This window comes from Scyliorhinus canicula, chromosome 13 (assembly GCF_902713615.1).
Source record: "Scyliorhinus canicula chromosome 13, sScyCan1.1, whole genome shotgun sequence".
Lineage (NCBI taxonomy): Eukaryota > Metazoa > Chordata > Chondrichthyes > Carcharhiniformes > Scyliorhinidae > Scyliorhinus > Scyliorhinus canicula.
Window position 1 is genome coordinate 156,988,875 of NC_052158.1, and position 27,815 is coordinate 157,016,689.

At 49.5% G+C, this 27,815-nt stretch overlaps 1 protein-coding gene across 5 annotated transcripts in view; it reads left to right on the forward strand.

The window, feature by feature from the left end:
* Nucleotides 1-27,815, forward strand: part of LOC119976532 (phospholipase D1-like) — a 196,672-nt gene that overhangs the window by 136,632 nt on the left and 32,225 nt on the right. For 4 of the 5 annotated variants that reach the window (XM_038817094.1, XM_038817092.1, XM_038817091.1 and 1 more), the window contains 4 exons: nucleotides 3,272-3,478; nucleotides 10,076-10,295; nucleotides 14,331-14,441; nucleotides 26,397-26,525. In XM_038817094.1, coding sequence (XP_038673022.1) covers nucleotides 3,272-3,478; nucleotides 10,076-10,295; nucleotides 14,331-14,441; nucleotides 26,397-26,525 — 667 coding nt within the window. The remainder of the gene's footprint in view (nucleotides 1-3,271; nucleotides 3,479-10,075; nucleotides 10,296-14,330; nucleotides 14,442-26,396; nucleotides 26,526-27,815) is intronic. The other variant, XM_038817095.1, reaches the window with a different exon arrangement.

The window sequence follows — 27,815 nt, forward strand, 5'->3', positions numbered from 1 at the left end:
ACCCTCACCGTTTTAGTTTCCCCTGAATCCCCTACTGGAATTATTAGTGACCATCTTATGTTTATGACCCTGGTCTTGGTCTCCTTCACATGTGGAAGCACCTTGGGCGGGATTCTCCGATCCTGGGTTTACGCCGTCGTAAACACCAGAGCATTTTACAAGGGCCCCTAGGATCAGTGATTTTACACTGCACAGGGGGCGGTGAGGAGAAATTTATGAGGAGAAATTTCTTCAGCCAGAGAGTGGTAGGTCTGTGGAATTCATTGCCACAGAGGGCGGTGGAGGCCGGGACGTCTTTAAGACAGAAATTGATAAATCCTTGATTTCTCGAGGAATTAAGGGCTATGGGGAGAGAGCGGGTAAATGGAGTTGAAATCAACCATGATTGAATGGTGGACTCGATGGGCCGAATGGCCTTACTTCCGCTCCTATGTCTTATGGTCTTATGGGGCCAGCACGGCACTGGAGCGCCTTACGCAGCTCCAGCTGTCTATACGGACGTCAGCAGGGGTGGTGCGGGTCCCGCATGCCGCTACGGGCGTTGCGAGTTCACGCATGTGTGTGGACTGCCGTCTCCGCGCCGGCCCCGCGCAACATGGCGGAGACCTTCAGGGGCCTGGCGCGGAGGAACATAGGCCCCCACCGCGATAAGCCCGCCGGCCGATCGGTAGGCCCCGATCGCGGGCCAGGCCACCGTGGAGGTCCCCCCCCCCCCCCCCCCCCGGAGTCGGATGCCCCCACCAGGCCGCACCCCCCCCCCCCCCCCCCCCCCCCCCCCGCAGCGAGAACGCCGAGGGCCCACCGGGTCGGACCACACGAGAACGACGGCGGCGGGACACGGTCGAACTCGGCGGGCACTCAGCACATTGCACTGGGAGAATCGCCGTGGTGCAGGCAGGGGGGCCCAGTGCCTGCGTCACCGGAGAATCGGCGGGCTGGCGTCGCAGGATTCGCCCCCCCCGCCCCCCCGGCGATTCTCCGATCGGCGTGGAATCGGAGAATCCCGCCCCTTCTCTTGAAATGAAAATGGCTTATTGTCACGAGTAGGCTTCAAATCAAGTTACTGTGAAAAGCCCCTAGTCGCCACATTCCAGCGCCCGTTCGGGGAGGCCGGTACGGGAATTGAACCGTGCTGCTGGCCTGCCTTGGTCTGCTTTCAAAGCCAGCGATTTAGCCCAGTGTGCTAAACAAGCCCCTCCCCTGTCCCGCCCTGCCCCTTCTCTTTGTCCATCCGATCAATCCCTTTCTCATAATATTAAAGATTCCACATCGTTGAATTTCATTTCTCTGGTGAAAAGAGTCCTAGCTTGTTCAAACTTTCCTGATGCTGATAATCACACCATTGTGCTTCTTTTTTTGACAACTTCCACAGTGCCTCAATATTCTTCTGGTAACATTAGGGGGGATGTGGGGGGGTGGGGGGTGGCGGGGAACACGACATGGCTTGCAAAGAAATGTATCACTCTGTATTCTAATAGAATAGGATAGAATTTACATTGCAGAAGGAGGCCATTCAGCCCATTGAGTCTGCACAGGCCCTTGGAAAGAGCACCCTCCACCCTATCCCTATTCTTTGGACTCTAAGGCCAATTTAGCATGGCCAATCCACCTAACCCGCACATCTTTTGACAGTGGGAGGAAACCGGAGCACCCGGAGGAAACCCACGCAGACACGGGGAGAAAGTGCAGCCTCCGCACAGACAGTGACCCAAGCCGGGAATCGAACCTGGGACGGCGGAGCTGTGACGCAACCGTGCTAACCACTGTGCTACCGTGCCACCCATGAAAGCTGTGCCTAAAAGGTTATTGGTCAGAGCAAGCGGTACAGTGGTGGTTTATCAAACTGGCCTCCTTTTCACAATAGCACAGTGGCTAGCACTGTGGCTTCACTGCATCAGGGACCCGGGTTCGGTTCCCAGCTTGGGTCACTGTCTGTGCGGACTCTGCACGTTCTCCCCGCGTCTGCGTGGGTTTTCCTCCGGGCGCTCCGGTTTCCTCCCGCAAGTCCCGAAAGACGTGTTTGTTAGGTGAATTGGACATTCTGAATTCTCCCTCCGTGTACCCGAACAGGCGCCGGAGTGTGGCGACTAGGGGCTTTTCACAGTAACTTCATTGCAGTGTTAATGTAAGCCTACTTGTGACAACAATAAAGATTATTATTACTTTCGAGTGTGACTCTTTACTTCCACCTTCAGGCCATCGTCCGTCACTCCCACCTCTTCCTCCCGCTGCAAGGAGAATAAAAATAACTTCTGGCCACTTCTGCTTCCCCCACTTCCTTTATTCCATTGTTGGCTGCTCAGCTTTCACTAGACCCAGAGACAGAGAGACTGCGGGCAGATGGAAGGATCTTTATGTCCCTTTCTCATGTTCTCATGTGTCTATCACCTTTGCCCTTCCCGATAGTTGAGGTCGCGTGCATTGTGTTTGACTGCACAATGATTACATTTCAGTGTAGGAGTAGCTGTAAAACATTGCAAAGTGCAGGTCACCTTCATGCACAGAATAAAAAGGAAAGACCAACTGAACTCTACAGTTGCCTCACCTCACATATTCCCTCCTCAAACATCTCCACCTCTCTACTTCTCCTCCCTCCAGTCAGAGGCTCTTTAAAGTCTCCTTGGCCAAGATGTTAGTCACCTGTCATCATATCTCCTCGGGGGCAGCACGGTGGCACAGTGGTTAGCATTGCTGCCTACGGCGCTGAGGTCCCAGGTTCAATCCCGGCCCTGGGCCACTGTCCGTGTGGAGTTTGCACATTCTCCCCGTGCCTGCGTGGGTTTCGCCCCCACAACCCAAAGATACGCTGGGTAGGCGGATTGGCCACGCTAAATTGCCCCTTAATTGGAAAAAATAATTGGGTACTCTTAAAAAAAAATGTTTTTAAATCATATCTCCTCGGGTGGCGCAGTGTCAAATTAAAGTTGGTAATTGTTCCTGGGAAGCACTTTGGCTAAGTTAAAGGTGCCAGCTAAATGTGAGTTGTTGTTGAACATTCCCCCCTGCCCATAACTTTGATTTTGTCCTTGCTCCTCCCTTGGGGGAACAGTTCCATGAACGAGGTTGCAGGCAGGTTTGAGTGTTGAGGAACTTTCATCCCAGTGAAGGATCATCAGAATTTACAGATTCACAAAGTCCCAAGTTCCTGAAAGACAGTCCTGAAGGTGAAGATCTTCCAGCCATTCCCGTTTTTCTCCACATCGGCCGAGTGACTGGACAGCAGTTTGTTGAACGTGCACCAACCTGTTGCTATGGTTTCCTTCTCTCACAGGTGATGAGGCACCCGGATCACGTCTCCTCCTCTGTGTACCTGTGGGCCCACCATGAGAAGATCGTGGTCATTGACCAATCGGTTGCGTTCGTTGGTGGCATTGACTTGGCATACGGGAGGTGGGACGATAACGAGCACCGACTGACTGATGTGGGAAGCGTCTCTCGGAATGTCTCCTTACCGCCCGGCACAACCAACGATCAAACAGTAAGAACAGCCCTGATCTGTATCTCCTTCACCTGATGAGAATCTCCAACCATGCTGTCCGGGAAAGATCTAGACTCTAGCTTTGGTCAGTGATGTATGTGCGTGTGTGTGTGTGCATGCGTGTGTGCGCGTGTGTCTGAGTGTAGGTGTGAAGGTGTGTATGTTTATTGTATCTGTGTGTGTGAATTTCTGTGTGATGGTGTGTGTGTGTGTGAATGTGTGAAGGTGTGAATATGTGAAGGTGTGCATGTGTTTGTATGTGTGGCAGCGTGTGCATGTGAGTTTATGTATTTGCTCAGTTTGGTTTGCCTGTCAGTATGTGTGTGTTCTGTTTGAGTTTGTGTCTGAGTGTGCGTGTGTGCGTTTGTGTCTGAGTGTGCGTATGTGAGTTTGTGTCCGAGTGTGCGTGTGTGAGTTTGTGTCTGAGTGTGCATGTGTGTCTGTGACTGTAAATGTGTCTGTGTGAGACTATGAATGCGTGTGAGAATAATAATAATCTAATCAGTATCTTGTGAATGTGAGAATATGAATGTGTGTGCGTGTGACTATGAATGTGTGTGTAAGAATATGTTTGTGTGAGAATGTAGATGTGTGTGTGTGAGTAAAAATGTGTGTGTGAAAATACGAATGGGTGTGAGAATGTGTGTGTGACAATGTGTGTGTGGCAATGTGTGTGTGAGAATGTGTGTGTGAGAATGTGTGTGTGAGAATGTGTGTGTGAGAATGTGTGTGTGACAGTGTGTGTGACAGTGTGTGTGTGAGAATGTGTGTGTGAGAATGTGTGTGTGAGAATGTGTGTGTGACAGTGTGTGTGTGAGAATGTGTATGTGAGAGAGAGAATGTGAATGTGACAGTGTGTGTGTGTGAGAATGTGTGTGTGAGAATGTGTGTGTGAGAATGTGTGTGTGACAGTGTGTGTGTGAGAATGTGTTGTGAGAGAGAGAATGTGAATGTGACAGTGTGTGTGTGAGAATGTGTGTGTGAGAATGTGTATGTGAGAATGTGTGTGTGAGAATGTGTGTGAGAGAATGTGAATGTGACAGTGTGTGTGTGAGAATGTGTGTGTGAGAATGTGTGTGTGAGAATGTGAATGTGACAGTGTGTGTGTGAGAATGTGTGTGTAAGAGAGAGAGAATGTGTATGTGACAGAGAGAATGTGAATGTGACAGTGTGTGTGTGTGAGAATGTGTGTGTGAGAATGTGTGTGTGACAGTGTGTGTGTGAGAATGTGTGTGTAAGAGAGAGAGAGAGAATGTGTGTGTGACAGCGTGTGTGTGACAGCGTGTGTGTGAGAATGTGTGTGTGAGAATGTGTGTGTGACAGTGTGTGTGTGTGAGAATGTGTGTGTGAGAATGTGTGTGAGAATGTGTGTGTGAGAATGTGAATGTGACAGTGTGTGTGTGAGAATGTGTGTGTAAGAGAGAGAATGTGTATGTGAGAGAGAGAATGTGAATGTGACAGTGTGTGTGTGTGAGAATGTGTGTGTGACAGTGTGTGTGTGTGAGAATGTGTGTGTGACAGTGTGTGTGTGAGAATGTGTATGTGAGAGAGAGAATGTGAATGTGACAGTGTGTGTGTGTGAGAATGTGTGTGAGAATGTGTGTGTGAGAATGTGTGTGTGAGAATGTGAATGTGACAGTGTGTGTGTGAGAATGTGTGTGTGAGAATGTGTGTGTGAGAATGTGTGTGAGAATGTGTGTGTGAGAATGTGAATGTGACAGTGTGTGTGTGTGAGAATGTGTGTGTAAGAGAGAGAATGTGTATGTGAGAGAGAGAATGTGAATGTGACAGTGTGTGTGTGTGAGAATGTGTGTGTGAGAATGTGTGTGTGAGAATGTGTGTGTGAGAATGTGTATGTGACAGTGTGTGTGTGAGAATGTGTATGTGAGAATGTGTGTGTGAGAATGTGTGTGTGAGAATGTGTGTGTGAGAATGTGTGTGTGAGAATGTGTGTGTGAGAATGTGTGTGTGAGAATGTGTGTGTGAGAATGTGTATGTGACAGTGTGTATGTGAGAATGTGTGTGTGAGAATGTGTGTGTGAGAATGTGTGTGTGAGAATGTGTGTGTGACAGTGTGTGTGTGAGAATGTGTATGTGAGAGAGAGAATGTGAATGTGACAGTGTGTGTGTGTGAGAATGTGTGTGTGAGAATGTGTGTGTGACAGTGTGTGTGTGAGAATGTGTTGTGAGAGAGAGAATGTGAATGTGACAGTGTGTGTGTGAGAATGTGTGTGTGAGAATGTGTATGTGAGAATGTGTGTGTGAGAATGTGTGTGAGAGAATGTGAATGTGACAGTGTGTGTGTGAGAATGTGTGTGTGAGAATGTGTGTGTGAGAATGTGAATGTGACAGTGTGTGTGTGAGAATGTGTGTGTAAGAGAGAGAGAATGTGTATGTGACAGAGAGAATGTGAATGTGACAGTGTGTGTGTGTGAGAATGTGTGTGTGAGAATGTGTGTGTGACAGTGTGTGTGTGAGAATGTGTGTGTAAGAGAGAGAGAGAGAATGTGTGTGTGACAGCGTGTGTGTGACAGCGTGTGTGTGAGAATGTGTGTGTGAGAATGTGTGTGTGACAGTGTGTGTGTGTGAGAATGTGTGTGTGAGAATGTGTGTGAGAATGTGTGTGTGAGAATGTGAATGTGACAGTGTGTGTGTGAGAATGTGTGTGTAAGAGAGAGAATGTGTATGTGAGAGAGAGAATGTGAATGTGACAGTGTGTGTGTGTGAGAATGTGTGTGTGACAGTGTGTGTGTGTGAGAATGTGTGTGTGACAGTGTGTGTGTGAGAATGTGTATGTGAGAGAGAGAATGTGAATGTGACAGTGTGTGTGTGTGAGAATGTGTGTGTGAGAATGTGTGTGTGAGAATGTGTGTGTGAGAATGTGAATGTGACAGTGTGTGTGTGAGAATGTGTGTGTGAGAATGTGTGTGAGAATGTGTGTGTGAGAATGTGAATGTGACAGTGTGTGTGTGTGAGAATGTGTGTGTAAGAGAGAGAATGTGTATGTGAGAGAGAGAATGTGAATGTGACAGTGTGTGTGTGTGAGAATGTGTGTGTGAGAATGTGTGTGTGAGAATGTGTGTGTGAGAATGTGTATGTGACAGTGTGTGTGTGAGAATGTGTGTGTGAGAATGTGTGTGTGAGAATGTGTGTGTGAGAATGTGTGTGTGAGAATGTGTGTGTGAGAATGTGTGTGTGAGAATGTGTGTGTGAGAATGTGTGTGTGAGAATGTGTATGTGACAGTGTGTATGTGAGAATGTGTGTGTGAGAATGTGTGTGTGAGAATGTGTGTGTGACAGTGTGTGTGTGAGAATGTGTATGTGAGAGAGAGAATGTGAATGTGACAGTGTGTGTGTGTGAGAATGTGTGTGTGAGAATGTGTGTGTGAGAATGTGTGTGTGACAGTGTGTGTGTGAGAATGTGTTGTGAGAGAGAGAATGTGAATGTGACAGTGTGTGTGTGAGAATGTGTGTGTGAGAATGTGTATGTGAGAATGTGTGTGTGAGAATGTGTGTGAGAGAATGTGAATGTGACAGTGTGTGTGTGAGAATGTGTGTGTGAGAATGTGTGTGTGAGAATGTGAATGTGACAGTGTGTGTGTGAGAATGTGTGTGTAAGAGAGAGAGAATGTGTATGTGACAGAGAGAATGTGAATGTGACAGTGTGTGTGTGTGAGAATGTGTGTGTGACAATGTGTGTGTGACAGTGTGTGTGTGAGAATGTGTGTGTAAGAGAGAGAGAGAGAATGTGTGTGTGACAGCGTGTGTGTGACAGCGTGTGTGTGAGAATGTGTGTGTGAGAATGTGTGTGTGACAGTGTGTGTGTGTGAGAATGTGTGTGTGAGAATGTGTGTGAGAATGTGTGTGTGAGAATGTGAATGTGACAGTGTGTGTGTGAGAATGTGTGTGTAAGAGAGAGAATGTGTATGTGAGAGAGAGAATGTGAATGTGACAGTGTGTGTGTGTGAGAATGTGTGTGTGACAGTGTGTGTGTGTGAGAATGTGTGTGTGACAGTGTGTGTGTGAGAATGTGTATGTGAGAGAGAGAATGTGAATGTGACAGTGTGTGTGTGTGAGAATGTGTGTGTGAGAATGTGTGTGTGAGAATGTGTGTGTGAGAATGTGAATGTGACAGTGTGTGTGTGAGAATGTGTGTGTGAGAATGTGTGTGAGAATGTGTGTGTGAGAATGTGAATGTGACAGTGTGTGTGTGTGAGAATGTGTGTGTAAGAGAGAGAATGTGTATGTGAGAGAGAGAATGTGAATGTGACAGTGTGTGTGTGTGAGAATGTGTGTGTGAGAATGTGTGTGTGAGAATGTGTGTGTGAGAATGTGTATGTGACAGTGTGTGTGTGAGAATGTGTATGTGAGAATGTGTGTGTGAGAATGTGTGTGTGAGAATGTGTGTGTGAGAATGTGTGTGTGAGAATGTGTGTGTGAGAATGTGTGTGTGAGAATGTGTATGTGACAGTGTGTATGTGAGAATGTGTGTGTGAGAATGTGTGTGTGTGAATGTGTGTGTGACAGTGTGTGTGTGAGAATGTGTATGTGAGAGAGAGAATGTGAATGTGACAGTGTGTGTGTGTGAGAATGTGTGTGTGAGAATGTGTGTGTGAGAATGTGTGTGTGACAGTGTGTGTGTGAGAATGTGTTGTGAGAGAGAGAATGTGAATGTGACAGTGTGTGTGTGAGAATGTGTGTGTGAGAATGTGTATGTGAGAATGTGTGTGTGAGAATGTGTGTGAGAGAATGTGAATGTGACAGTGTGTGTGTGAGAATGTGTGTGTGAGAATGTGTGTGTGAGAATGTGAATGTGACAGTGTGTGTGTGAGAATGTGTGTGTAAGTAGAGAGAATGTGTATGTGACAGAGAGAATGTGAATGTGACAGTGTGTGTGTGTGAGAATGTGTGTGTGAGAATGTGTGTGTGACAGTGTGTGTGTGAGAATGTGTGTGTAAGAGAGAGAGAGAGAATGTGTGTGTGACAGCGTGTGTGTGACAGCGTGTGTGTGAGAATGTGTGTGTGAGAATGTGTGTGTGACAGTGTGTGTGTGTGAGAATGTGTGTGTGAGAATGTGTGTGAGAATGTGTGTGTGAGAATGTGAATGTGACAGTGTGTGTGTGAGAATGTGTGTGTAAGAGAGAGAATGTGTATGTGAGAGAGAGAATGTGAATGTGACAGTGTGTGTGTGTGAGAATGTGTGTGTGACAGTGTGTGTGTGTGAGAATGTGTGTGTGACAGTGTGTGTGTGAGAATGTGTATGTGAGAGAGAGAATGTGAATGTGACAGTGTGTGTGTGTGAGAATGTGTGTGTGAGAATGTGTGTGTGAGAATGTGTGTGTGAGAATGTGTGTGTGAGAATGTGAATGTGACAGTGTGTGTGTGAGAATGTGTGTGTGAGAATGTGTGTGTGAGAATGTGTGTGAGAATGTGTGTGTGAGAATGTGAATGTGACAGTGTGTGTGTGTGAGAATGTGTGTGTAAGAGAGAGAATGTGTATGTGAGAGAGAGAATGTGAATGTGACAGTGTGTGTGTGTGAGAATGTGTGTGTGAGAATGTGTGTGTGAGAATGTGTGTGTGAGAATGTGTGTGTGACAGTGTGTGTGTGAGAATGTGTATGTGAGAGAGAGAATGTGAATGTGACAGTGTGTGTGAGAATGTGTGTGTAAGAGAGAGAGAATGTGTATGTGAGAGAGAGAATGTGAATGTGACAGTGTGTGTGAGAATGTGTGTGTGAGAATGTGTGTGTGAGAATGTGAATGTGACAGTGTGTGTGTGAGAATGTGTGTGTAAGAGAGAGAGAATGTGAATGTGTGTGTGAGAGAGAGAGAATGTGAATGTGAGAATGTGTGTGTGAGAGAGAGAGAATGTGAATGTGAGAATGTGTGTGTGAGAGAGAGAGAATGTGAATGTGAGAATGTGTGTGTGAGAGAGAGAGAATGTGAATGTGAGAATGTGTGTGTGTGAGAGAGAGAATGTGAATGTGACAGTGTGTGTGTGAGAATGTGTGTGTGAGAATGTGTGTGTGAGAATGTGAATGTGACAGTGTGTGTGTGAGAATGTGAATGTGACAGTGTGTGTGTGAGAATGTGTGTGTAAGAGAGAGAGAATGTGTGTGTGAGAGAGAGAGAATGTGAATGTGTGTGTGTGAGAGAGAGAATGTGAATGTGTGTGTGAGAGAGAGAGAATGTGAATGTGTGTTTGTGAGAGAGAGAATGTGAATGTGTGTGTGTGAGAGAGAGAATGTGAATGTGTGGAGTCGATGTGTGGATGAAGATAGTTTTCTATGCAGTGTGGATGCTCACATGGGTGCAGAACATAGATATGAGGGAGCTAGCAGAGGTCAGTATGTCACTGGTGAAATCCTCCTACCCCCATTCTGTTTCAGCAACCATTGCAAAAAGAGAGAGGGAAGACAATTGGATTCCAAAGGAAGATATTTACCCAATTCTTTGCTGCCTAACATGTCCACCTTTGCACCAAAATGGCCAGCGTCCACAGGTCCTTCTTCATCACAGTGACGCTGCGTCTCCAGGCTTCCCTGACCCCCATTTAATACAGTTAGAAACTCATGGAAACCGTCACTGTCTTCACAGCCATTCACCACTCCCAGTGACGATGACAAAGCCAAGACAAACAAAGCCAAGGTGACCCTTGAAAAGAGTGTGGAGGGGGAGGACGAGGTGGACTCATCCAGGATGAAGGGTATCGGAAAGTCTAAAAAGTCTTTCCCAGTCCTGAACCTGGTTAAACAGCTGCAGCGACAGAACCTGGAGCACAGTGACAGCGTGAGTAGCATCGACAGCTCAGAACATGGTAAGTGCTTCAATGAGGTCAGGTCGGGTAGAGGCTGTTTGCCCTTTTATCTTTAGGTCATTCTTTGGGATGCAACGTCGCTGGCAAGGCTAACATTTATTGTCCATTCCTAACGAGCCTTGGGAAGCTGGTGGTGAACTGCCTTCTCTAACCGCGACAGCCCATACGGTGTTGGTGCAGTCATCAAGATGTTTGGGAAGCTCCAGGCATTTGACCCAGTGGCACTGAAAGAATGGATGAGGTGTGTCCAAGTTCGGACGGATGGCGTGTGACGTGGAGGGGGTTTTGGAGAGGATTGTGTTTCTGTGCACCTGCTGATCTTGTTCCCTAGCTCCTGGGTTTAGGAGATTCTGATCAGACCCATGAGCATTATGAATTACTGACGGAATGCAGATTGTTAAACTGCATGACTTACTTACATCACCTGCACGCCAAATTGAATAACTAACCTAATGCTGACTAATCAATTCACCGGCTGTTGGTCAATGATTAATAGCTGCGGGATGATCCGTTGTTTGGGCAGTAGTGTTTGATGCGCAGAGCAGACTGGGGCAGGTTGGGGCGGGGTTGGGGGCGGGCAGGGGGACGATTTTAGATTGTCCCAGAACACTCACTGTCCTATTACTGCACGACAAGAACTACGCGGAAAGGCCTCAGAATGACCAAAGCAACCATTTTGTGGACAGCGATGACATTTTATGACTGATCTGCAAAGGTAACCCAGACAGGGAGGCTGGAATGAACCTTGCCTTTGGCTGTGAGGAACGTCTGTGACATGAGCTTGGGGTGGGAGGAGATGGAAGAGGGGGGGGGGGGGGGGGTGCGAGTGTCTCACTTCCGACACCTGAGGGGGTTGGTAGTGGAAACGTATTCAGGGTGTTATGGTTGCCTAGGCCATGAGGGACCAGGTCGCGATGTCAAAAACCTCTGTCTCAAGTACCCTCTCTAGTGACTGTTATCTCTGTCACACTGGACTGTGGATCACCATCTACAGGCAAGGGGAGCCACACCTCAGCTTTGATCCACAGTTAACCAGGTAAAAATCAGATTGAAGGATTAGTTCTTTACCTAATGTCAAATATCTCCACATAAGTGGGTCGGTGCAGACTCGATGGGCTGAATGGCCTCCTTCTGCACTGTATGTTCCATGTAGCATGGTGGCATGGTACCATGCTACATGGGGAGCAGGGGAGCAGGGTAGCATGGTGGTTAGCATAAATGCTTCACAGCTCCAGGGTCCCAGGTACGATTCCCGGCTGGGTCACTGTCTGTGTGGAGTCTGCACGTCCTCCCCCTGTGTGCGTGGGTTTCCTCCGGGTGCTCCGGTTTCCTCCCACAGTCCAAAGATGTGCGGGTTAGGTGGATTGGCCATGCTAAATTGCCCGTAGTGTCCTAATAAAAGTAAGGTTAAGGGGGGGGGGGGGTTGTTGGGTTACGGGTATAGGGTGGATACGTGGGTTTGAGTAGGGTGATCATGGCTCGGCACAACATTGAGGGCCGAAGGGCCTGTTCTGTGCTGTACTGTTCTATGTATGTATGTATGTATGTTCTATGTTCTGTTCTGGGTTTTATGCTGTCGCTGTGTAAATTCCAGGAGGTGTTTCTGGGAGTTCTAGAGTTGAGATTCTACTGAACCTTAAAGACATCGATTGTTATGTTAAACTGTGCAAACGAGCCCCATGCTTTCAATGGGAGCTGCTTGTTTTCGGAGTGGAATTACAGGAGATTCCAGACACCGTTTTGCATCTGATTTGCTTCCTAGCGTTCAGTCTCACACCTCATCGGTTAGATTTTAGTTTCCCAGTTTGGGCAGGCCGCACTGACAAAGAATTCAGCGCGATGACGTCATCTAATGTCATCGCCGTCAGTCTCCCAAAATTCCGGAAGGTGAGTGGGCACCAAAATCAGCCACCAGCCCCCACGTTGTGCATCGTGCACTGCCTTTATTGGACTTTGAGCGAGAAATAGTTTGGGAGTCTTTTATCCTGAGGTGGCAGAAGGCCGGGCAGTGCGGCCGTGGTGAAATGTAACCGGCAGGCACCCCTGGGGATGGCTGCAGTGTTTGAACGGGGTTTAATGATTTGAACAAAGATTTGACAAATAAAGACTGATTTTGAGATCCGGGAACCTGTAAAGTCGCCGGAGTCCCAGATGACCACTGGCTGCTTTCCCCTTTGAGGGGGGAGAGCTGACTGGCGGTGATTTAACCTGAGGGTCACCACACCTCAGGCGAGGGACAAGGCTGAGAAGGCGGGGCCTTCATGGAAACTGTACAATTCCAGCCATGAAGAACTTCTTGCTGTGGATTTAACCATCTTCAGCGTGACGTCCCTGCCAACAGGGATGATTGGGTACAGAGACACTCACCAACATCACCTCCCCACCCCCCCCCCCTTCCCCACCCCCTCACCTGCCTCTTTAATTGGGCGGCACGGTGGCACAGTGGTTAGCACTGCTGCCTCACCTCCAGGGTCCCGGCTTCGGGTGACTGTCTGTGCGGAGTCTGCACGTTCTCCCCGTGTGTGCGTGGGTTTCCTCCGGGTGCTCCGGTTTCCTCCCACAGTCCAAAGATGTGCGGGTTAGGTGGATTGGCCATGATAAATTAGTGTTCAAAAAGGTTAGGTGGGGTGACTGGGTTGCGGGGATAGGGTGGAGGCGTGGGTTTAAGTAGGGTACTCTTTCCAAGGGCTGGTGCAGACACGATGGGCCAAATGGCCTCATTCTACGCTGTAAATTCCATGATTCTACGAATTTGCGTCCTTCCTGTTAGAGGGCCAGTAATTGGCTATGAGACGCTTGATTGAGTGTTGAGATGGAGGGAATGGGAGCCAGAGGGCCAGAGTTTCACCCCGTTAAAGAACACAAAATCCAGCACCAGGGGTTACCCTCAACCAATGATCACAAAGGGGGGTATTCCTCCTTGTCAAGTTTGACAATGTCCCTGATGTGGGCTTGCCAATTAGTTTGGACAGTAATGGAAAGTGGGTGTCAGCCAATGGAATTACTGTTTCCTAACCCCGCCCCTCCCCACCCACCTCCCCCCCCCCATCTCCACTATTCTCTTTCTGAGTCCCACCTGGGAGCTCCCGGACCTTCTTTGGAATGGACTCTTCCGCATGCGATGGCAAACCATGATTGATGTTTCATCCAAAAGATGACACCTCTGTTAGAAACTTAGAAAATAGGAGCAGGAGTGGGCCATTCGGCCCTTCGAGCCTGCTTCAGTATTCCACATGATCATGGCTGGTCTTCCATCTCAAACCTTTACCCCCACTCTCCCCATGCCCCCCGACTCCTTAAGAATCTAGCAATCGATTTCCTTCTTAAATATATTCAGTGACTTGGTCTCCACAGCCTCCTGTGGTAGAGAATTCCACAGGTTCACCATCCTCTGAGTGAATAAATCTCTCCTCATCTCCGTCCGAAATGGCCCGTCCTGTATCCTGAGACTGTGACCCCCCCCTCTTGTTCCAGACACCCAGCCGGAGGGAAACAACATCCCTGTATCCAGTCTGCCCGGCACCGTCAGAATTTCAATGAGATTCCCTCTCATTCTTCTAAATTCCGCTGAATACTGGTACAGTCGACCCAAACTCTCCTCCTGCGACAATCCAGGAGTCAGTCAGCCTGGGTCTTGTGCTCAAGTCTGTGGACTAGGAGTCAAATCCAAAACCCAGTCCCAGAGAACGTTGGGCACTGAGCCACAGTTGCTGACTGTGAGAAAGCTCCACGTTCTTCAACGTTTGAAGTCGCGTGTCCAGTGGATACTGGAAACTATTTTATTGAGCCTTGGAAACAAAATTGCTCGTTAAGGCGTTATGATTTCACTAAGAGGAGGGACTAGGCATTGTTAAAGAGAGCAGCTGCTTTTATTCAATGCCTTAAGACTCCCCTCGCAAGGTTAAAACGTGCGTTGGTAAGTTTCTTCTCTGTCCACTCGGTGGGGGCAGAGGGGGACGCAGTGTTCAGGGTGGGGGTGGGGTGGTGAATTGTGTGCACACTGCCCCAGACCAGCTGCCATGTGCCTCTCTGCAGGTTGGTATAACACTCACAACAGCCAGCAGAACCTACTCAGAGATAGGCTGCCCAACCTGAAGCGATTGTACCACCAGGCCAGCAGCCCTGGGCTCAATCACTCCGAGGACGGTGAGTTGAAATTTCGAGAAAAGCTTTTCTTCTTCCTCCTCCTTCCTGTGGTGGGGCTTTTGCTGCTCAAAGCCAGGGGGGGTCTGACACCCTGGACGTGCTCGGTGCTTCAGCTTTGCAGTGTGGTGGGACGCTTCTGCCTCTGCCACCCCAGTTTGGGATGCAGCGAGTGCGCGTGTAGGGAATGCAACGTCGCACAATCAGGGGAACATACATTGATCTTCGAGCCCTGGTTCAGCGGGAAGCGCTCTCACCCCCGGGGTCAGAGGTCATGGGTTCAAATCCCAGCTCAGGGACTGAGCAGAATATCCGGGCTGACATTCCCAGGGCAGCACAGAGGGAATCCTGCAATGTCGGAGCTGGGTGCCCTCCTCGACGTGAGATCTTACACCAAGGCCTCTTTGCTTCTACAATATTCAAAAACGCAAGAGTTGCCCACAGTGCCCTGGAACCAATAGTTATCGCCCAATCGATATCACAAAAAGTGAACTATCTGATTGTGGTCACGTTGCTATTTTTTGGAAGGTTCCTGTGTAGAATGGTTAGCAACATTTTTTGAATCTGTTCATGGGAAGCAGGCACCGCTGGCAAGGTCGGCATTTATTGCTTATTCCTAATCGCCCCCTGTGAAGGTGGTGGTGAGCCGCCTTCTTCAGGTGCAGCAGTCCATGAGATGTAGGTACAGCGCAGTGCTGTTCGGGAGGGAGTTCCAGGGTTTGGACCCAGCAACAGTGAAGGAACGGTGATATGAGCCGCGAGGTTTTGCTGCAGCTCTATAAAACCCTGGTTCGACCACACTTGGAATATTGTGTCCAGTTCTGGTCGCCTCATTTTAGGAAGGATGGGGATGCTTTGGAGAGGGTGCAGAGGAGATTTACCAGGATGCTGCCTGGACTGGAGGGCATGTCTTATGAAGAAAGGTTGAGGGAGCTAGGGCTTTTCTCACTGGAGAAGGATGAGAGGTGACTTGGTAGAGGTGTACAAGGTGATGAGAGACATGGATAGAGTGGATAGCCAGAGCCTTTTCCCCAGGGTGGAACTGGTTGTCACGAGGGGACATCATGTTAAGGTGATTGGAGGAAGGTAGAGGAGAGATGACAGAGGTAGGTTCTTTACAGAGAGTGGTGGGTGTGTGGAATGCACTGCCAGCAGAGGTGGTGGAGTCAGTTATTAGGGACATTTAAGCGACTCTTAGACAGGCACATGGACAGCAGTAAATTGAAGGGGTGTAGGTTAGGTTGATCTTAGATTAGGATAAATGGTCTTAAGACATTGTGGGCCGAAGGGCCTTTACAGTGCTGTACTGTTCTCTGTTCTATATCTTCAAGCCGGCGTGGTGCGTGATTTGGAGGGGTACCTCCAGGTGTTTGCAGGACTCTGCTGCCCTTGCCCTTCTAAATAATGGTGGTCCTGTGTTCAGAACGTGCTGCCGAAGGAACCTTGGTTTGACCAGTTCTGCTGCTTGCTGGCGGTGTTAGCAGAAGGATGAATATTGACCAGGATTAGTATTGCCAATCTTGACAACCAACTAGGATTGTCCAGGAAATTCCTGGATGGTGCAGCCAGCAAAACCCCTCATGCAAACGATATTTCCCACTGACACTGCAAAAGTGTATTCGCACTGTCCCCGGGGTTATCAGCCTCATTTAGTTACATCAGTCCTTCAGCAGGATTGAATCCACAGGTCTCTCACTCCGAGGCGAGGGCGAAACCAACAACAACAACTTAAAGAAGGTCTATTTTCAACCCAGCTGCCCAGTTTCTTTTCTCCCAGAATACAAAAAAATAATTCTTCACAAACTTGTGGAATGTTTAGCAAATATTACCCACAATAGTTGAACCTTGCCGTTATCAGCTTAGGCAGATGCTGACTCAGAAATAGGAGGTGCCATCAACATTTGATGCAAAGTGTTGCTTGCAAATCATTTTCAGGTTTTGCAGCTAATATATGATCTGGCTACTTTGCATTTTGCAGTGAATATATATTAAGCCAACACTAAAACAATCTCTCAGAATATCTGCACTGTGTTGGGATCGGGCAACCATGGCTCTGATAATAAAAACCTCTCAATTCCGGTGCAGATGAGAGCATCATTTAAGAAAAGCAACTCAAAGACAATTGGCCCATCAATTTCGCACGTCCAACACTCAACCACCCATTTAACGTCCTGACATAGACCCTGTGCAGACGGCATTACCCTGCGATCTGGCTGTACAACGGCAGGAGAAAGTTTGTGGCAATGATTCATGAATCTCAAAGTAAATCTCAAAGAAATTGCATCCGTCGTCAACACTCCAATGATTCAAATTTGACCTCCTCTCCCGCACAGAAAACCTCACATTCGCCTGTGTTCATTTTCCTCAACTGAGTGTGTGAGAGAAAGAAAGGGCTTGCATTTCTGTGGCACCTCCCGAAGCACTTTACAACCCAATAATGTGCTTTGGATGTGGTGTCACTGTTTAACTTCGGAAACACTGCAGCCAGTTTGTGCACAGAGAAGTTTGTGCACAGAAAAGTTTGTGCACAGAAAAGTTTGTGCACAGAGAAGTTTGTGCACAGAAAAGTTTGTGCACAGAGAAGTTTGTGCACAGAGAAGTTTGTGCACAGAGAAGTTTGTGCACAGAAAAGTTTGTGCACAGAAAAGTTTGTGCACAGAGAAGTTTGTGCACAGAAAAGTTTGTGCACAGAAAAGTTTGTGCACAGAAAAGTTTGTGCACAGAAAAGTTTGTGCACAGAGAAGTTTGTGCACAGAAATGTTTGTGCACAGAAAGATCCCACACACAGCGATGCTGTAACTGACCAGACCATCTGTTTTAGTGACATTAGTTGAGGGATTGACCGGGGCAACACCAGGGAAAGTTCCCCTGCTCTTTCATGTCCTGCATTTGAACAATTGATGGTCACCTGAGGGGGGACGTTCAGCACCCTCTTCAAAAGGCAGCACCTCTGACAGTGTACCATTCCCTCAGCACTGCGTGGGAATGTCAACCGAGATTTTGTGCTGAAATCCCTGACGTGGGCTTTGAACGCACGAACCTCTGACTCAGGATCAAGGGCATTTACCAAACGAGCCTTCAGCAGCCTCAGAATGACTGATGTTGAGGCTCGTCGGAGCATTCCTGAAGGTTTGCCCATGGTTTTGATGACGGGTAGGTACAAAGGCACAGTTCTGCTTTGAAGCAGCCTACATGACTAGCCTTGCTGCGCCCTTCCTGTTCCTCCTCTGAATCGCCCATGGAGTTACTGACCTTCCCGACTTGTGGCTGTAAATCCAGAACCTGGCCCACAAACCCACCCCAGGTACAACGTTTCAACAAGGAAAAACCAAGTTACATTGATCTAGTAACTCTAACACAGGACAATGTCCCAAGCTGCTTCATTGGATGACTATTAAACAAAATTTGACCACTCGCAACATTAGGATCGGTGAGCCCGAAGCTCTGACAAGGAGGGAGGAACGTCTTAAAGGTAGAGAGAGGTGCAGAGAAAGTTTAGGGAGGGAATCCCAGTCTTCACGCCCCAGATGACGGAAAGCACGGCTATCATTGGTGGAACAATGGAAGTCGGATTTGTGCCTGAGGTCGGAATTGGAGAAGCACGGAGATCTTGGGGTGGTTGTAGGGCTGGAGGAGGTTGCAGAGATAGGGATGGGGGGAGACTATGGAATGATTTGCTGAACTGGAAGCTAATGAATGTCACTGAACACAGGAGAAGATGGGTGGACAGGACTTGGTGTGAGTTAGGATTTGGGCAACAGGGTTTGCTGGAAGCTGGAAAGTCAACCAGGAATGTGTTTGGGCAGCCAGGTTTGGAGTTAGCAAAGGCACTGGCGAGGGAAGGTTTCAGCAGGGGACGAGCTGAGGGCGTTGAATGATTTTGGACGATGTTAATAGTATTGAGGAGTGGATGTGGATTTGAAACTTCACCTTGGCTACTGTAGGCTGTCAAAGACACCAACAGTTGGGGTCAACCTCTGGGGGTTGCCAGGGAGGAGAAAGGATTTGGTGGGGTTTAGAATATGTGTAGTAGGGACTGAAGGCACGGACTTCTGTCTTCCCAATAATGAATGGAGAAAGATTCTGCTAATTAGGTTTCGGATGTTAGACCAACGGTGGGAGAAATTAGAGACTGTGGTGGAATTGAGAGAGGTGCTGGTGAGGTAGAAGTGAGTGTCGTCTGTCTACACTTGGTAACCTGACCATTTGGAATGATGTTAGTGAGGGGCAGCTGGGAAAAAGGAGGAGGGCAAGGATTAATCCTGAGGAAATTGACAAAAGGGATCTAAACAGTCAAAGAACGAGCCTTAAGTTTATCTGGTGAGGAACTGTTTGGCGTCTGGGGTCCTCGTGGTGGAGTGTCCCCTCACTCATAGCTCCCTGTGCAGAAACAAGTCTGCATTCAAAGATAACACAGAATATTCTGGAAATCCTTGACAGGTCAGACAACACCAATGAAAGGAGGAGCCATGATCAATTGCCCTTAGTGTCCAAAAGGTTAGGTGGGATTATGGGGTTATGGGATAGGTGGAGGTGCGGGCTTAGGTAAGGTGCTCTTTCCAAGGGCCGGTGCGGACTTGGTGGGCCGAATGGTCTCCTTCTGCACTGTAAATTCTCTGATTCTATGATCTGAGGGCAGATTTTCTTCTGAGCTTGGGGAAATCTAACCTGTGCACATTTTCACCTTCCAAAATGTACACCCAACCCGCGCCCAAGTCTTTTCACAGCTGTGCAGTTTCCTGCCTTGACGTGCCTTCCTGGGGCAGGAAAATCCATTCCCTAGTACGGCATTTTCTGGTGATCTTATTCATTGACCTCCACCGGGAGATGGAAAAGCGGCTCCCGCTGTCTGTAATATTTCATCAGAGTAATTGTTTTCTCCTTCACCGCCATTTTTTCACTCCTCACAATGCTGTGCCTACAGCTGCTCAGGCCCTGAGCTCCAGAATTCCCCTTTAAGACGTTTTTTATAACTAATTTTTCTAACTGAATCACATCCCCGAATAACCTCCTTAAGTGCGCTGATGTCAAATTTAGTTTGACAATCATTCTTGTGAAGCACCTTGGGGCATCTTATTATGTTAACGCACCATAATTGTAGATTGTTATTGCCGTTATGCATCAGTAACTGCAATGGGGTAAACTCGGTGGCTCAAGGCAGGCACTGGATGAAATGTTGCCTGAAGTTAATAAGTGAAAAGGGGGTTGTTTGCAGGGGTTTTGTCGAGGACTATGCCAGGAGCAGGATTAATCGCTCTGTCCTCATGAACAGAAACAGCATTGTGTAGCTGGGGACCAATTAATGGGGTTGTTCTTGGAAATAAAGTCGCTGCAAGGCTGGATTCTGCCTCCTGCGCACACAGCAGGCATTCACTCTGCCCCTGGACAAAGAAACCTTGTCCCAACTCAAACCAATCCTCGCCACAATCAGTCAGCTTTCACAGGGAATCACATAATCCCAGTCTGTTGGAAAACCAGGGCTTACTTCAGCGGGAGCATGGGAGCCTGAGCTTTCCGAGAGATTCTGCAAAACACGGCTGACACTGACAGACTGTAAACTGGGGCCTGACATCCTGGGTTCAGGATTAGAACACTATAATTTGGTACGAACTGCAATTTTCAATATTACGACTGCAGTAGGCTCAATTATGAGGAAACTCTGTATTTAACCACTTCTCCACCTGCCCGGGAGTGTTTGATGGGGACAGTGTAGAGGGAGCTTTACTCTGTATCTAACCCCGTGCTGTACCTGTCCTGGGAGTGTTTGATGGGGACAGTGTAGAGGGAGCTTTACTCTGTATCTAACCCCGTGCTGTACCTGTCCTGGGAGTGTTTGATGGGGACAGTGTAGAGGGAGCTTTACTATGTATCTAACTCCGTGCTGTATCTGTCCTGGGAGTGTTTGATGGGGACAGTGTAGAGGAAGCTTTACTCTGTATCTACCCCGTGCTGTACCTGTCCTGGGAGTGTTTGATGGGGACAGTGTAGAGGGAGCTTTACTCTGTATCTAACCCCGTGCTGTACCTATCCTGGGAGTGTTTGATGGGGACAGTGTAGAGGGAGCTTTACTCTGTATCTAACCCCGTGCTGTACCTGTCCTGGGAGTGTTGATGGTGACAGTGTAGAGGGAGCTTTACTCTGTATCTAACCCCGTGTTGTACCTGTCCTGGGAGTGTTTGATGGGGACAGTGTAGAGGGAGCTTTACTCTGTATCTAACCCCGTGCTGTACCTGTCCTGGGAGTGTTTGATGAGAAGAATATCTGGAAAGGGGGAATCGATGGATCACAGGAATGATGCCTGAATTTGGTTCATGTTTAGAAGGTCTGAAAAAGTGGAACTTCATTTCCCAGGAAACACCGAAGAGACAAGTTAAAGAAATGTTCACACCTGTGCAAGGTGCCTGGTATGGCAACACCGAAAATTCCCATCCTCATTTTCAATCTCTTCCTTGTATTATTCCCTCCTATCTGTGTAATCCACCCAGCATCACCAACCGCTGACAATGTGTTACCGTTTACACTCTCAACAGTTATTCACATTGATATAGGCCTTTACCATTCTCTAAATAGCCAGGGGGTTTCACAGGATCGATGGTCAAACACAGGTTGACTCTGACTCACATAAGAGGATTTCAGGAGATGCCTTAATTGGGCAATATTTAGGCTGGCAGGAGGGGGTAGGGTGGGAAATTGATAAAGAAAAGACCTTTCCCCCATCTCGGGGGGGGGGGGGTGCCTTACTGTGAAGGCCCCCTCAGACTTGGGGTGCCCTTCTCCCCCGGGATGTTGGATCTCGGGCATCCCCTCCCCCAGATTACCCCCTCCCCCAATGTCACAATCCCCCCCCCCCAAAGAAAATCCCGTCCCCAATGGGCATACTCCAGCCTCTCAGCTGCGGGACCTCCGGAACCTACATTTGTCGAAGGTCCCAGGACTCAGTTCCAGGCAGAGCGCTGCTGGTCAAGGCCGGGATGAAGAGCAATCAGCCAATCTGATTGGCCGACGGCTTTCACTGGCACGCCCACTGCCAATCAACACTTGAGTGAGTGTCAAACAGCAGCGCAGGTTTGAGACTCGGCGGCTGGATGTTAGGTAAAGATGCTCGGGACGCTGAGCGCTAATCATCCTTAAAATGCTACCCCCAGAGTGTTCAGGAGCCTGGACTTGGGTTGTGAAGCTGCAGGAAATTACCGAGATGGGGAGGGGGTGAAACCATGGGGAGATTTGAAAGCAAGGATGATAATTTCAAAATATCAATGTTGGGGCAGCACGGTGGCCCAGTGGTTAGCACTGCAGTCTCACGGCGCTGAGGTCCCAGGTTCGATCCTGGCTCTGGGTCACTGTCCGTGTGGAGTTTGCACATTCTCCCCGTGTTTGCGTGGGTTTCGCCCCCACAACCTAAAAGATGTGCCGGGTAGGTGGATCGGCCACGCTAAATTGCCCCTTAATTGGAAAAAATGAATTGGGTAATCTAAATTTATATTTAAAAAAAATATCAGTGTTGTTCGACCAGACCAGGTCAGTGCACACAGGGTAGCATGTCTTTGTTCCTCCTCGATCACCTGTCTGCATTTATGTTAGAAGCGGAGTGATTCTCAAGGAGCAATAGACTTGATTTGTCCTGACGCATTGTTTATTATCGCAGGGCACAACTTGGAACATCTGCATGTAAATAACTGAATAAATTAGAATTCTGAGCTCAATCGTCAAACAGTAACCAAGTTCCCTCGCTCACACCCCTCTCTGACCGTGCACTTTCCCAGCTTGCCTGCCAGCTCTGAGCTTCCAGTTCCTGCATGCCTCTCTCTCCCTCCCCTCTCTGACACGCCAAGCTCCTGCTGCTTTCTCCCAGACACATCCAATGCATGAGAACCGAAAATGACTGCCGAACTTGCCAAATTGTTAACTGAAACACGCAGACGATGGGAATGGACCTTCACAGGAAACAATCAGTCTGGCAGTGACTCTTCAAGGTGCTGTTGCTTGTCATGTCTGCATTGTGCTGTTTTCATATTTATATCAATGTACAGGCACACATCCTGCATTCCATTTAAATGTCTGATTTTCACAGATCTTTCTTGCTAAAACATGACAGCCTTGTATCCACTTGTTAAAATTCAGACCTCACATCCACCCTGTGCCTGGGTCAGTGTAGACCCCACCCTGTGTCTGGGTCAGTGTAAACCCCACCCTGTACCTGGGTCAGTGTAGACCCCACCCTGTGTCTGGGTCAGTGTAAACCCCACCATGTATCTGGGTCAGTGTAGACCCCACCTTGTGTCTGGGTCAGCGAAGGCCTCACTCGGTGTCTGGGTCAGCGAAAGCCTCACCCTGTGTCTGGGTCAGTGTAGACCCCACCCTGTACCTGGGTCAGTGTAGACCCCACCCTGTGTCTGGGTCAGTGTAAACCCCACCCTGTGTCTGGGTCAGTGTAGACCCCACCCTGTGTCTGGGTGAGTGTAGACCCCACCCTGTGTCTGGGTCAGTGTAAACCCCACCCTGTACCTGGGTCAGTGTAGACCCCACCCTGTGTCTGGGTCAGTGTAAACCCCACCATGTATCTGGGTCAGTGTAGACCCCACCTTGTGTCTGGGTCAGCGAAGGCCTCACTCGGTGTCTGGGTCAGCGAAAGCCTCACCCTGTACCTGGGTCAGTGTAGACCCCACCCTGTGTCTGGCTCAGTGTAGACCTCACCCTGTGTCTGGGTCAGTGTAAACCCCACTCTGTACCTGGGTCAGTGTAGACCCCACCCTGTGCCTGGGTCAGTGTAAACCCCACCCTGTGTCTGGGTCAGTGTAGGCCTCGCCCTGTGTCTGGCTCAGTGTAGACCCCACCCTGTGCCTGGGTCAGTGTAGACCCCACCCTGTACCTGAGTCAGTGTAGACACCACCCTGTGTCTGGGTCAGTGTAAACCCCACCCTGTGTCTGGGTCAGTGTAGACCCCACCCTGTGTCTGGGTCAGTGTAGGCCCCACCCTGTGTCTGGGTCAGTGTAGACCCCACCCTGTGTCTGGGTCAGTGTAAACCCCACCCTGTACCTGGGTCAGTGTAAACCCCACCCTGTGTCTGGGTCAGTGTAAACCCCACCCTGTGTCTGGGTCAGTGTAAACCCCACCCTGTGTCTGGGTCAGTGTAAACCCCACCCTGTGTCTGGGTCAGTGTAGACCCCACCCTGTGTCTGGGTCAGTGTAAACCCCACCCTGTGTCTGGGCCAGTGTAGGCCCCACCCTGTACCTGGGTCAGTGTAGACGCCACCCTGTGTCTGGGTCAGTGTAAACCCCACCCTGTACCTGGGTCAGTGTAGACCCCACCCTGTACCTGGGTCAGTGTAGACCCCACCCTGTGTCTGGGTCAGTGTAAACCCCACCCTGTGTCTGGGTCAGTGTAGAACCCTCCCTGTGTCTGGGTCAGTGTAGACCCCACCTTGTGTCTGGGTCAGTGTAGACCCCACCCTGTGTCTGGGTCAGTGTAGACCCCACCCTGTGTCTGGGCCAGTGTAGACCCCACCTTGTGTCTGGGTCAGTGTAGACCCCACCCAGTACCTGGGTCAGTGTAGACCCCACCCTGTGTCTGGGTCAGTGTAGACCCCACCCTGTGTCTGGGTCAGTGTAGACCCCACCCTATGTCTGGGTCAGTGTAGACCCCACCCTGTGTCTGGGTCAGTTTAGACCCCACCCTGTGTCTGGGCCAGTGTAGGCCTCGCTCTGTGTCTGGCTCAGTGTAGACCCCACCCTGTACCTGGGTCAGTGTAGACCCCACCCCGTACCTGGGTCAGTGTAGACCCCACCCTGTGTCTGGGTCAGTGTAAACCCCACCCTGTGTCTGGGTCAGTGTAAACCTCACTCTGTGTCTGGGTCAGTGTAGACCCCACCCTGTGTCTGGGTCAGTGTAAACCCCACCCTGTACCTGGGTCATTGTAGACCCCACCCTGTGTCTGGGTCAGTGTAGACCCCACCCTGTGTCTGGGTCAGCGTAAACCCCACCCTGTACCTGGGTCAGTGTAGACCCCACCCTGTGTATGGGTCAGTGTAGACCCCACCCTGTGTCTGGGTCAGTGTAAACCCCACCCTGTATCTGGGTCAGTGTAGACCCCACCCTGTACCTGGGTCAGTGTAGACCCCACCCTGTGTCTGGGTCAGTGTAAACCCCACCCTGTATCTGGGTCAGTGTAGACCCCACCCTGTGTCTGGGTCAGTGTAAACCCCACCCTGTATCTGGGTCAGTGTAGACCCCACCCTGTACCTGGGTCAGTGTAGACCCCACCCTGTGTCTGGGTCAGCGTAAACCCCACCCTGTACCTGGGTCAGTGTAGACCCCACCCTGTTTCTGGGTCAGTGTAAACCCCACCCTGTGTATGGGTCAGTGTAGACCCCACCCTGTGTCTGGGTCAGTGTAGACCCCACCCTGTGTCTGGGTCAGTGTAGACCCCACCCTGTGTCTGGGTCAGTGTAAACCCCACCCTGTACCTGGGTCAGTGTAAACCCCACCCTGTGTCTGGGTCAGTGTAGACCCCACCCTGTACCTGGGTCAGTGTAGACCCCACCCTGTACCTGGGTCAGTGTAAACCCCACCCTGTGTCTGGGTCAGTGTAAACCCCACCCTGTGTCTGGGTCAGTGTAGACCTCACTCTGTACCTGGGTCAGTGTAGACCCCACCCTGTGTCTGGGTCAGTGTAGACCCCACCCTGTACCTGGGTCAGTGTAAACCCCACCCTGTGTCTGGGTCAGTGTAGACCCCACCCTGTGTCTGGGTCAGTGTAGACCCCACCCTGTGTCTGGGTCAGTGTAAACCCCACCCTGTATCTGGGTCAGTGCAGACCTCACTCTGTACCTGGGTCAGTGTAGACCCCACCCTGTACCTGGGTCAGTGTAAACCCCACCCTGTGTCTGGGTCAGTGTAAACCCCACCCTGTGTCTGGGTCAGTGTCGACCTCACTCTGTACCTGGGTCAGTGTAGACCCCACCCTGTGTCTGGGTCAGTGTAGACCCCACCCTGTGGCTGGGTCAGTGTAGGCCCCACCCTGTACCTGGGTCAGTGTAGACCTCACTCTGTACCTGGGTCATAGTCTTAGCTCATGGATCAGGTCAGTGTCAATCTCATGTGATGTCACCACCCCTGGCAATGCCAGCATTTGTTGCCCATCCCTAATTCTCCTTGAACTGAGTAGCTTTGCTCCGCCATTTTGAGAGGGCAGTTAAGAATTGACCGCACTGCTGTGGGTCTGGAGTCAAAGGTAGGCCAGACCGGGTAAGGATGGCAGATTTCCTTCCCTGAAGGACATTAATGACTCAGAGCGGTTTTTACGACAATCGACAATGGTTTCATGGTGATCATTAGGCTTTTAATTCCAGATATTTATTGAATTCAATTTTCACTAGCTGCCATAGTGGGATTCGAACCCAGGTCCCCAGAGCATGACCCTTGGGTCTGGGTCTCGGAACTATGGTCACTTGAGCCTCTGTGTCCAGATACAGGTCTCCTATCTGGCTGTGGGACTTCAGGTTTTGAACCTGAGTGTTGCAATGGAACACACTTGTAACATTTGAGTTGCTCTGGCAACCTGACCTGCATTACCATCACGCTGCACACTGAAGGATGTATTCCTGAAGGTCGGGATCAAATGACCTCCAACCACTCCTGCGCCGGCACTCCTGCGATTGGTCACCTGATATGACCATCATCCCAGTGCCCCGCCTCCTCACGGCAATTCCCCTCTTCGTTACCCGATGGGATGGCTCTTGACTATCAATCCCAGCGGCCACTCCTCGACCATCTCCAACGTTCCTAGAATCAAAGGCTCTGAAACACAATGAAATGAAATAAAGCAGGTCACTCGCAGATAGCATCGGCATTATTCACCCTAAATCCGTGTCCTAACAAACGACATGAAGTACTTTCTGGGCAACTCATTTGGAAATATACTGAATGTGATTTGTGTCTGTTGTGCATCCTGAGGCAGAGAGGGGTTCAGAATGCAGTTCACACACAGACATCGGAGAGTTGGTCGGGCAGACAAGGTTCTGGCATGGGAAGGACTATTGCAACTTTGTCTTCAAGGACTGGGTCCAGTTGGACAAACCCTTTGACGGTGAGTGAAATTACAACAGACGCTCGAGGGTTTTGAAAAAATGCATTTTTCTTGAAATTTTTAAATGTTCACAAATATATAATTAAAACAAAAGGAGAGTAAAGAGACACCATGTGTAACAGGTACAGCACCAATCAGAAGTCATTGCGCAGCCGATGGCCACCTGGGACGATGGCCACTTAGCTTTTACCGCACATTGAAATGGGAGCCTTGGACCTGGAGGTGGTTATGTGGGCAGCAGTTGCACCTGCAGTGGCTCACTCCAGGGTACTTTGATTTTGGCCCTTTTTGCCCGGTTGAGGGTTACTTTCGGGGGGGGAAAATTAATTTAGTTTGATGGAATTGGGTCCCCTCACAAAGGTAATGCCCAGTAAGTACAATAAAAGGCAGAAGTCGGGCTAGGGATCGTCGTCAGACTTAGAAGTCCCTCGAGCCTCGGTGGGGGGAAAATGGCGGAGACTTCTGCTGCGCGGTGGCCTCTCCGTGATTGGCTGAGACGTTGGCAAGTTTCTTGATGGACGGGTTTGAGAAGCAGCGGCAGGCGGTCGCCGAGGACCTGGAGAAGGTAACAGAGGGAGAATTGACCCCAATATTGGGCATCGATGGCCAAGGTGGTCCAGTGGATGGAGGAGCACGGTGCGGTGATACAGAAGGCGCTCTCAGAGAACACTGACTGGGTTCCTTCCCTGGAGGCAGAGAAGGTGTTGTTGGCCGAAGAGTGGAAAGCTTTGAAGGCCATGGTGGTCGATCTGGAGACCCGCTCCAGATGGAAACATTTAAGAATCCCTGGGTTGCCAGATGGTCTGGAGGGCTCAAACTCTACGGACTATATGTCCAAGATGTTTGGAAAGTTGGTGGAGGTGGGGAGGGGGGGCTTGTTCTCACCTCCCGAATTGGGCCCATTGGTCACTGAGGCAGAAGCCCAGATCAGGGGAGCCACCACAGGCAATCATTGTCAGCTTCTACCCAGGTACCAAGACACCGAGCGGGTCCTCAGGTGGGCGAAAGACCATCGAGACTGTCGATAGGAGGACCACCATCAGGATAGATCAGCACATTGGAGCAGAGAAGTTGGGCAGCGTTCAATAAAGCCAAGGCCATGTTGTACATGAGTAATGTGAGATTAGGTGTGGTGTACCCCACTTGTCCTCAGTTGACTTTCAATGAGAGAGATTACTACTTTGATACGCCCTGATGGTAAGGTGTTCAGCGTAGGATGATTGCTGCTCGTGATGAAATATTTAAAAATAAATTTAGAGTATCCAATTATTTCTTTTTCACAATTAAGGG